Here is a 10,891-nt window from a genome sequence, read left to right on the forward strand (position 1 = left end):
CAGAACGATGAACCACAGCTCCTGAATGACCGGCCGCTCTCCCTGACCTCCCTCGGCCCGCTCACCACTGCCACCCCCACTTCCTCCTCCTCCTCCTCCTCCAGGAGGAGTGGGGCTCTGTGAATCTTGAGTGTATACAGCACATACACGACTTGTAAGTTTATCCATTTTCCTTTCTTAATATGTTGTTTGCATCCAAAATGTTTGAATGATTCCAGTATTTGACTTTGCACACAGAAATTAAATTATTCCACAAAAAAAACAAAAACTACCACTGTCAAAATTATGACCCCGACTTAAGAACGGACCTTTTTATTGGGCAATGTTGTGCTGAACTTTGTAATGCTCCACATTTCTTAAAATCAAGTCAAAACTGAGGGTTTTAATGCATTGGTTGTCTGAAGTTACCTCATTTGCAAAAGTAGAAGATGATTTTATACGATGGCCTTGTTGTGCTCGGTCTTCTACATATACAGTACATACACTGTACCTCAAAGGATACTTAAGTACAAGTATTTTACCCGAAAATGACCATGGTAGAAGTTGAGGTCACTTTTTTATAATATTACTCAAGTATAGGTCTTAAAGTTGACATGAGAAGTGAAAGTATTAAAAAAGTGAGGAGTAATGGTTGAGCAATGGTAGCTCAGTGGTAGGGCGAGTTGTGGGTTCAAGCTCTGCTAGTCTGTATTTGTCCTTGAGCAAGACACTTAACATCATGTTGCAGCATATGAATAGGTATGGAAGACGGCTTCTTCTTCTGATTTAATTCGAAATGAGTAACAAAGATAGAGGAAATATAGTGGAGCCAAAGTAAAAGTTGCTAGAAAGTAAAGTACAGGAACAAAGTATTTGTACTTTGTACAAAGTATTTGTACTTTGTTACATTACAACACTGGTATCACCTTATGCAGATTATGTATTTCTTTTGAATACATCTAAGTGAACCAATAATGAAGCCACATTTTACTAATTTGATTGTATTTTTTGCACCTGAATGAGACAATTTCATGTTCATGCTTTAGACATAGACAAGAAAGAATGAAAGAAAGAAAGAAAGAAAGAAAGGAAGCAAAGGAAGAAAGAAAGAAAGATGATCACACATACACTGTGGAGGAGATAACAGTGTAACTGGAGACATACTGGCTTGCATGGCCTAGATTCTAGCTTGCAGATAACACCACGCACACCTTAAAACACCTTAAAAACTCTTGTATCATTTATATATACAGATCAATAAATAGTCTTAAATATGTCAAGACTGTAAATATTATATATTGTTATAAAAACTGTATATTTTTTGGCCCTGAAGGCCCAGTAAGGTGCCAGTAACTCTAACTATTTCATGCTCCTTTCCAGGACAGACTCTCCAAGACAAACCACGTTCAGTCCAAGATTCTTGTTATAAATTTACAGAGAGAGAGAAAACCTGTCGAAGCAATATTAGAAAAGAAACTGCTGACGTGGACGTATGTCCAGGCAGACACTCACCAGTGCTGAGGTCCGTGGTTCTGCCTGTGGCGGGCGTTGTGGCAGCCCCTCGCTGTGAGATACATTGATCAGAAAGGCAGAGGCATTTAGGATCACACCTGTCAGCCCATCAATATTTTACACCTGATACTTTTACTTGCTCTCTCTTCAGCACCACACAGGTGAGACGAGAGTGGACGACGTATATCTCCGTGTCCTCTTTCCTGTCCCTGAGGCTGTTTGTGTCCCTGAAAGCACGACAAAGAAAACCTAGAGATGACCATCTATTAAAAGAGCCTTAAACTAAGTGATCATCTGTATCTCCCATCAACCTTTGCTCTTCTCCAGCAGTGCCATGGAAACAGCCAGGTATCAGGTTTCAGTTTTACCCGCAGAGGCATGTGTCACCGTTCTGCTCCTCAGGTGCACCGTGTGAGTCTGTCCTTTCTTATAAGACGTACAGTATATCTACAGTCAAGGACAGTTTTTACATTTCACTGTACAGTATCAGAACAATACTAATTCTAGTAATTCCCGGAGGCTGAATATAGTTGCATGTTTAAAGCATTCTATTCTAGGTGTCACATTTTTGACAGTGGCCTCGTTTGTGTTTTTACATTCTGTCATTTTAATAAATGCATCTAAAAGTCTTCGAATCTAATTTCAAAAGTTTATAAAACATTTTAAGCTTGCAATAACAATAACATCTAATTTCCTTGCAATATGCTGTATAACCACATGATGGCACCAGACAGCTGCAGCTGCTGGTTGTGTTGTTGTGAGGCAACCTCCAGCTTCATGAGTCAGAGAAATGAAGTCATTATTCTGTCAATGTTGTGCTAAAAGAATGCAAAAGAACAGTCTCGTGTTTCATTTTAGGACGGAGCTTAACAGTTCTACTCAGATAAAGGCCCTGAATCTAAAATGTGAGCAGCCGGATGAAGGTCTTTTAGGATTGAAGGTATGTTGCTGCTCTGTGGTCATGTTTTGTTCTTTTGAAATGACTGAACTGACAAAAATTCCTCAACACAGAAAAGTGCTTTACTTTTTGATGATCGCCATAGAAACATGATCTTTACTGAGCCTGAGCTTTAATGTTGTTATGTCTGTCAAATGCTGTGATCGTTGGCATTTAGAGTGGAAAGTTGTTCTTATACATCACCAAACTGCCAATGAGTTTAACTCGTACAACAGTCGACAATACCTGACCTCACACTAGTGAAATAAACCGTGAACTGCACTTTGCATCACATTGTCGCGCTCCACTACACGCAGTATCTTAAAAAGACTAATGGACACTGATGTACATTGTTAAGGCACTTGTTTACCTGGTTTGCACTCACAATTTAGGTTTATGCAACAAGTTGCAAACATGTTATCTCACAATTAACTGTGACAAGGTATTGAAAAGAAGATGTGTATGTACACACTCTGTCACACTAAACACTTTAACCTATAGAAGCCCCCAAAATATGGTCATTTAAAACTTCATACATTTCCTGTATTTTCTTGCACGTGTTCCAATAAAGTGATTGAGAAATAATTATACTGTACGGTCATTATAGCATCGAGTTTGACTCCTATACAATTGTACAGATGGGCTTTAACTGTGTGGCTCATCAGTGGTTACATGGTTATATTAAAACTTCCTGTATTCAGTCCTTGGCCTCAGTTCCAGACATCACCAGTCTGTATCAGAAGCCCCCCTCTGCATTAACTAACAGCTCATTTGATTTATTTTTACAGACCAGCTCTCCTCCGTCTAATACCCTAATCAGCATTCATACCTTGCCGTGATGATTCGGGACAATGCTTTTTTATTGAGGAAGTGATCTCACCCTTGAGTGCCAGAATCAGCCTTTTTTACAGCCCATCTCCTCGGGGCCTCATCCATCACCAAGGTGTCAGAGCGACACAGCCACGAGACACACACTAACTCATTTAGGGAGCGAGACATACGGGGACGAATCACTCAAGATCACTAACTCACTTACTGGAGGCTGATGTGGTGAAAAATGCCGTGCCTCGGCGAGCTCGGTGAGTCCTAACCACAGGTAAATAAGGAGACTATTTTGCTTTTGCTGACAGATTACACGAGTGAAGGACAAATGGGATCACTGGGATTTTGTCTGTCTGCCCATCCATCTTTATTCTTTCTATTGTTTTTTGCCCCCCACTCCCCCTTTTCCCGCCCCCCACCTGTCTGAGACAGAAAAGTCCATCCATGGCAGAGCACATCCTGGACGTGTTGACTATTTAAAACTTGATTTACATTGTTATTGTAAAAAAATGAAGTAAATGTCATGCTTGGTGTAACAGATGCAGTCGTGACTGATTGCCAGTGAAAGCAGTGTGTCCCTCCAGTTACTACTTCCTTTATCAACTGTAAACTCAATCAGAAACCATGTAATCCAAAACTAAATATCTGTCTCTTCAATCACCACGCTAATAAAAGCCACGTGTTTTCCCTTGGCCCTGGCAAATATCTAATCACATTCTCAAATAGATGCTGTAAAATACGGTGTTGACATCGATCACGCTACGACAAATGTGCGGTTTATTCATTTTAAAAACCTCCACCAGCTTATTTGGTGGCGTAACTTTGTAATGTTTATGAAGCTCTTGCTTTCAGTTTTGTTGTTTTTCACCAAACTTTGTCTGGTGTAAAAATGAACTGAAGTAAAAAAAAAAACTGCAAAAGACATTAAAAAAAAAGATGAATGTGAGTTTAATAGCCGTCTTAAATAGAAGTCTTTAAAGTCTTTCAAGCTTAAATGAAGTTTTCTAACTGAGATTGTGCTGAAGTGGTTGAATTTCAAAGTGGTGAAAGTTTTGGAAAAATGAAACATTCCTGTCAAAGCTTTGAATATTTTGGAAAGTGTGAGATATGGATATTATTATATTTCTAATTAATGCTGAAGGTGTCTGGGCTTGTGAACGACTGTGTTAGATTTCTGTGAATGTGTAAAAGTGTAAAAACCCTTAAAGGGCCACTTCAGCCAAAAAATATAAAGTTTTTTTTTTTTTTTAACTAATTTCCAGAGATAAATGTGTTATTCGATCATCAGACATTCAGTCGCATTCCCAAAACAGGACGTTGGGATTTAAAAAAAGAACAGCTCTAAAATTGACAAAAATCCGACGTCAAAGTCACTTCCGTGAAAGAAAATAAAAGCCCTACACCTAGTTTTATGAATGAAAGATCAGGAAACAATCAAATAAATTAGTCAGATTTAATCCGACTCTAGAATGTGAATTTAACAAACAGTTAATAAATGTCTGTAAACGTGACACTGAAGTATTAGAAACAAGATAAACAAACGTATTCTTGTATGGTTTTTACAGTTACTTTATATCGTGTCAGTCGCTGTGTATTAAGAACACTAACTCCTCTGACAGTGAATGAGTAAATGATGACTCGGCTGCATCTTTGTCATCTGATGACCAGCGCTCCCCGAAGCCACTGTTCACTTCATTATATTACAGCTGTTAATTATAAATCTCCGTCCAGCTGAGCTTTGGTGGCCTTAATATGACATAATGAGCCTTAGTTGGGGACGACAGTCTGTTGTCAGACTATGCAGAATAGACTACGACGACCTACCAGCCTCTTAATGAATTTGTTTCAAGCTTCCCCCTCTTGTCTCGTCATTAAAAAAAAAAAGAAGATGACACTCGGAGATATAATGAGCTTTGCATTATGGGGAACATCTTTATTGCCCAAGAATCCACCTGAGAATGAAATAGCACGGCACAACTCATCCAAACACAGCTTATTTGCATCTTCAAACATCTCTGTTGGCATAGGAGGACATGATGTATATACAGCAAAAAAGTACACAACATACATTTAACCTGCCATAGTGCTGCCCTCACCAAAGAATATGGACATCACAGTACCTTGCATTAAGGAGTAGAACGAGGGGGCACGGCTTTCTGCAAATTTAAAACTCCTTCGAAATTGAATCCCTTCATTTAATATGTGCAGAAAAGGAAAAACTCTTCACACTAAACACACTAGATTTACACAGTGTCACCCCCCTACACTTCCCCCAAAACTTTCTGGCTAAAAAAAGCAAAAGTAGTGCACACGTTTTTATCCTACACACAGATTTCTACCATAGAAAGGATATCAAGTGCCTCCCTAATCCGGATTATACAGTATGGCAGCCATTTTTACATAGTTAAAGTTATATCTATGGGTGTTCACAACCCTACAACGTTATGGATCTTTAAATTCAAGTACAAGACTCCACTTATGATCATGTCGTCTCGAATCTCGTGATATGGTTTTACGTACAGTAGGTTATCAGTGCTGCAGCGGAGAAGCTAATAAAAAAATATCTTACAATGGTATCGTTTAAAAATCTTAAAAAGAAAAAGAAAAATCCACTGTCATTGCTTCAATAGGAAATAAAAACAGCAAAAGAACAAGAGACACTTTTAAATAAATATCACATTGCTGTAGTACCGCTGTATCATGACATGTTAAGTCCCTGAAATGTTCTGCTAAAATCAGGTTATTGTGTGACGAGATTCTGATTCTTTGATTATTCATATATACTGTGTAGTGACTGGATAGATAGATAGATTCTAGAGCGGGATGTATACGTTAAGTGAATGTCGTAGAGGCCACGTTATAATGCTGTGGACGTTTGCTGGTATTATTCAATAGTATGAGTCTTTACTCTTTGGCAAGACTTTACTGTACCTCTCAGGACACATGACGTTTTCTATACAAAAGGACAAATGAAGTCTCATTATGAAAAAAGGCTTCTCTAAATGCACTAGAATGCATATTAACAGGCTTCAAGATAGGGGGTGGGAGGGGGAGGGAGAGAAATAATCCACGAGGATCTTCAAGTATCAGGTGGTCATTTGATGAAAGAAGCTCTACTTTTGGCATGAAAGTTTAAATATCTCTAGAAGGCGATTTCCTCTGCTTTAAACTGTCTGTCCTCTGCTTCCGATGCAGGTCAACACATTTAAATAAGTGTCACACACAGCACAGATGACAACGTCCATGGCGCCAAAGACACTAAAATGCGAATATGACTGGTTTTTTTTCCCAAATGTTCATTGGAAATAGGAGGGGTGGAGGGGGGAGGGGGGGGGTGCAGCTCTAAAAAGTACTCCAGCTGCTTTCTGGCAATTGCAAATTTGAAACAATACAGTCAAATGCAAGCTGAAATGGACAAATACATGGCGTTAAACCCCACTGTTACCCGTTATCCTTCACTTCCTCTCACCCCGACCTCTGCACCGGAGGTCAGGAGGATGAAGCTGTGTTCGGGGTCAGGCTTTGGCCTCCAGCAGTTCGAGGAAGAGTTTGTGCATCGGCACGCGGCCGTCCTGTTTGATGCTGCAGAAGTGCTGGACGGCACGGGCAGCTGTCTGACGCAGGAGAGGGAGGGTCATGATCAGTTTGCCCGCACGCCGAGGGTCCTCCGGGTGGTGGGCGGCCTCGTAATCCTGGAGGGCCCCATGAAGGACATCCTGGAGTCTCTGAACTGCCTCCGAGTCCTCAATTTGCATGGAGTCTAATAAAAGAGATGGACATGAAGGTAAAACCATAACACACAGAAGACTAGAAATACAATAAACGTGTAGATAAACAAAGAAAATAACATCTATAATCACTAACAAGTGGCTGATACCTGAGTTAGAGAGCGCTATGGCCTTGAGGACCACAAACTCCTCCTTCTCCAGCCCCATGGTTTTGTACTTCTTCACCAGCTGCAGGATGGCGTTGTTAAGGTCGAGCAGACCTGCCAGCTTGGACTGCTCTTCGTCCATGATGTAGTCCTCAGCATACACCAGCTTGTCCTCCAGGGCCAGCGAGCGGAACACCACCCGCAGGATCAAGATCTCCATCCAGCCGCTCTGCAGTAGACTCATCTGGTCTGCCAGGGAGAGGGAGGGAAAGCCTGAAAAAGAAAGGTTCAAATGGAGTTACAACCACTTGTGACGGCTGCTTTTTTCCATTACTATGTTAAAACATACAGTATATACAGGGTTTCTAAGAATGTGCAATATAAAGTGTCTTATATCTTATATTTTTTCAGCACAACCTATAGGCAATCTGATAGAAAAAAAAATCATTTTCACCAACTATATAAACACACCTGAGTAAAAAGTACTCAAAATGTTTAAAATCCGATTGAATTTGTGAAATTTGGAAATATGCCACAGTTCAAAGTTCACTTGGCTCATTTTTATGAACATAAAAGAAAAGTAAAAACGGTCAAATTTTGTGACTTCTGCACAATTATTACTACTTTATATCACTACTAAAAATGTGATATAAAATGAATCATAACTTTGACTCAGCAACATATAAGAAGACAAATGAACACGTTTTTTTAAAGCCTGAATATGTGACCTATAAACACCCCAGGATGTCCATATAGTTTTGTGTATTATTCCCATGGCAATTTACCATGCACCTGCGGCACAGATGTGTGAGCACTAAGGGTTAATGAGTTATGGTACTCAATAGGGAACATAAATAAAAAGTTGAATATGATCTTATGGACCAATACTGTAATCCAAGACTGACATTTGTGAAAGATACTAGAGGTTAAGGGCAAAAATCTGTATTGTGAAGTACCGGTGACCTTGACCTTTGACAACCAAAATCAAATCAATTCATTCCAAGTGAACATTTGTGACACATTTGTGGAAATTTCTTCAAGGCGTTCATAGCTGAGAGCTCATCTTGTGAAGTCAAAGTGACCTTGATCATCGATGTGCTGATGGATGGATGGATGCCTCTGACCACAGCTGTCACGGACAAGGAGGCATAAACAGGACAATAAACTCCAGGTATGAAGGTCAGTAGCTGGTAAGAGAGTTAGGAAAGACGCCCTTTTTGAGGGAAATGTGGGATACAGTATTTTTAATCCATGCATTTTGACTTTGATTGAATCCTAATGACAACAAATGTGACGTGTAAATGACAGTGTTAGTGTGAGAGCCCTGAGTATCTTTGGAGATGCGGAATTTGTTTGTGGCAGAATGAATCATTTCACAGTCAGCCACACGCAGCAAAGGGCGTGACAAAGGACAGTGAATATGAGGTGAATTTAATTACACTGTGTGGGACACACACACACACACACACACACACACACCTACTTTGATTGACAATTACACCCCACAGGAGCATGATTAAAAGTGATCCCCCTCCCCACATAAACCTGCATACACACACACACATGGACTGTAATTAAACAGATGATTTTACAGAGCGAGGGGAGGAGGGGGTAGATGTTTATGTTTTTGACACCATCAGTGATTGTTATCAGGAGCCACTGCTCTTTACAATCACCACAGGGATGTCAGTGGCGCCCATTTCCCCACTATTGCTGCCTGATTGATTGGAAATGCTGTCTGTGCACAGTTTCATTGGTCGATAGGGATCAGTATTCTGGCACCAGGCCATTGATCAGCAGGAGAGACCTGTATGAATGCTAGTGTCCGTGCGTGCATGGGTATGTGTGTGTGTGGGCCACTGCAATGAAATCTCAGGCAATACACTGATATATTTTAAGGTCAAATACAAAACTATCAATAAAGAGACGGATGGCAGCGGGGAGGGGTGTTGACATTTGGGCAGAATTGTGTTGCCAGTGTTTCTTATCAAGAACAACACGGAGCCAGACTCACTACAGTCACATTTGACAGCCAAACTTGCAGCAGCGCAGACTCTAAAAAGGCCAAAAGTAAAGAGGGCAGTTGGTCTTTAGCCAGCGCATCTGCCTGTCTGGCCCTCAGACTTCATACCACATCACTGTCAATCTGCGTGATAAGAGCAGATGCAGAGGAGGGTGAGCAGCCAGGACAGTAGCCCCGTCACACTCATCTCCCCCTGGGCAGAGAACTCAGATGGCCCAGGCCACTTTGCCCTGGACCCTGGTTCTCACAGCGATAGGGCCCCCGTGGCTTACCACTCATCCAGAGCTGATGTGACATGGCTATTTTGCTGCTAGGAGGAGGCAGCATTTTAATACAAATCTCCCTATGTATTTGTCTGTTTCACCTATGTTTCTTTGTCTTTGACTCTCCAAATATTTTCTTGTAGGACATTTTCTTTTTTATTGTTAATTTAATGTGTTTTTATAGTCTAATCATTTTTGTCATCTGTAATTTGTGAGCCAAGGACAATTTTCAAGTTCTATTCTATTCTACATCAGGTAACTAAATTTTTTTTTTTAGATCATTTGCCATCTGCCCTTTTCTCTCTTCTTCTCTTTCAATGTCTGTCTATTTTTATTTCTTTTTCTAGCAAACTGAAACAGCTGATCAGTGACACCAGCCAAAACGTCCCAGATACTGGATGTTTTAGGTTTGTAACAGATAGGACAATGACTCAACGCAGACTGAAATTACTATCAATTTTATGGATTGTCTCTGAATATTTTTAAAGCTTAGTATAGATTGAAAAAAAACAGTGACCAGATAAACCATTTTCTCCTTCATTTAGATTCAAATACGACTTTAAAAGATTTCTTCCTTTAGTATGTCGTCCAAAATTTGGACGACATACTAACCTATGACTTTTTTGTCAAATTTTGGACGACGTGCTATAGTATGACTTTTTTGTCAAATTTTGGACGACATACAAACCTATGACTTTTTTGTTAAATTTTGGACGACATGCTATAGTATGACTTTTTTATCACATTTTGGACGACATGCTATAGGATGACTTTTTTGTCACATTTTGGACGACATGCTATAGTATGACTTTTGTGTCACATTTTGGATGACATGCTGTAGTATGACTTTTTTGTCACATTTGGCGTTATACTAACCTATGACTTTTTTGTCAAATTTTGTACGACATGCTAAAGTATGACTTTTTTGTCAAATTTTGGACGACATACTAACCCATGACTTTTTTGTCAAATTTTGGATGATATACTAATCTATGACTTTTTTTGTCAAAATCTGGACGACATACTATTGTATGACTTATTTGTCACATTTTGGACGACATGCTATATTTTTTGACTTTTTGTCAAATTTTGGGCCGACATACTATAGTATGATTTTTTTTTGTCATATTTTTGGGACTGACATAACCTATGACTTTTTGTTAAATTTTTGGGCTGACATGCTATAGTATGACTTTTTATCACATTTTGGGCTTGACATGCTATGGGATGACTTTTTTGTGCATTTTTGGACTGACATGCTATGTATGACTTTTTTGTGTCACATTTTGCATGACATGCTGTAGTATGACTTTTTTGTCACAGTTTGGGCGACATACTAACCCATGACTTTTTTGTCAAATTTTGGATGACATACTAATCTATGACTTTTTTTGTCAAAATCTAGACGACATACTATTGTATGACTTATTTGTCACATTTTGGACCACATGCTATATTGTTTGACTTTTTTGTCAAATTTT

General features: G+C 39.6%; 1 protein-coding gene across 1 annotated transcript; it reads right to left on the reverse strand.

Moving 5' to 3' along the window:
• Positions 1-5,157: 5,157 nt before the first annotated feature.
• Positions 5,158-7,419, reverse strand: LOC122761363 (estrogen-related receptor gamma; the record flags this gene model as incomplete). The annotated part of the gene is made up of 2 exons (XM_044016584.1): positions 5,158-7,010; positions 7,128-7,419. Coding segments are annotated over 2 exons (537 nt in total), but the record flags the coding sequence as incomplete, so codon positions are not given.
• Between the last annotated feature and the right edge of the window lie 3,472 nt (positions 7,420-10,891).

Source organism: Solea senegalensis, unplaced genomic scaffold (assembly GCF_019176455.1).
Source record: "Solea senegalensis isolate Sse05_10M unplaced genomic scaffold, IFAPA_SoseM_1 scf7180000014675, whole genome shotgun sequence".
NCBI lineage: Eukaryota > Metazoa > Chordata > Actinopteri > Pleuronectiformes > Soleidae > Solea > Solea senegalensis.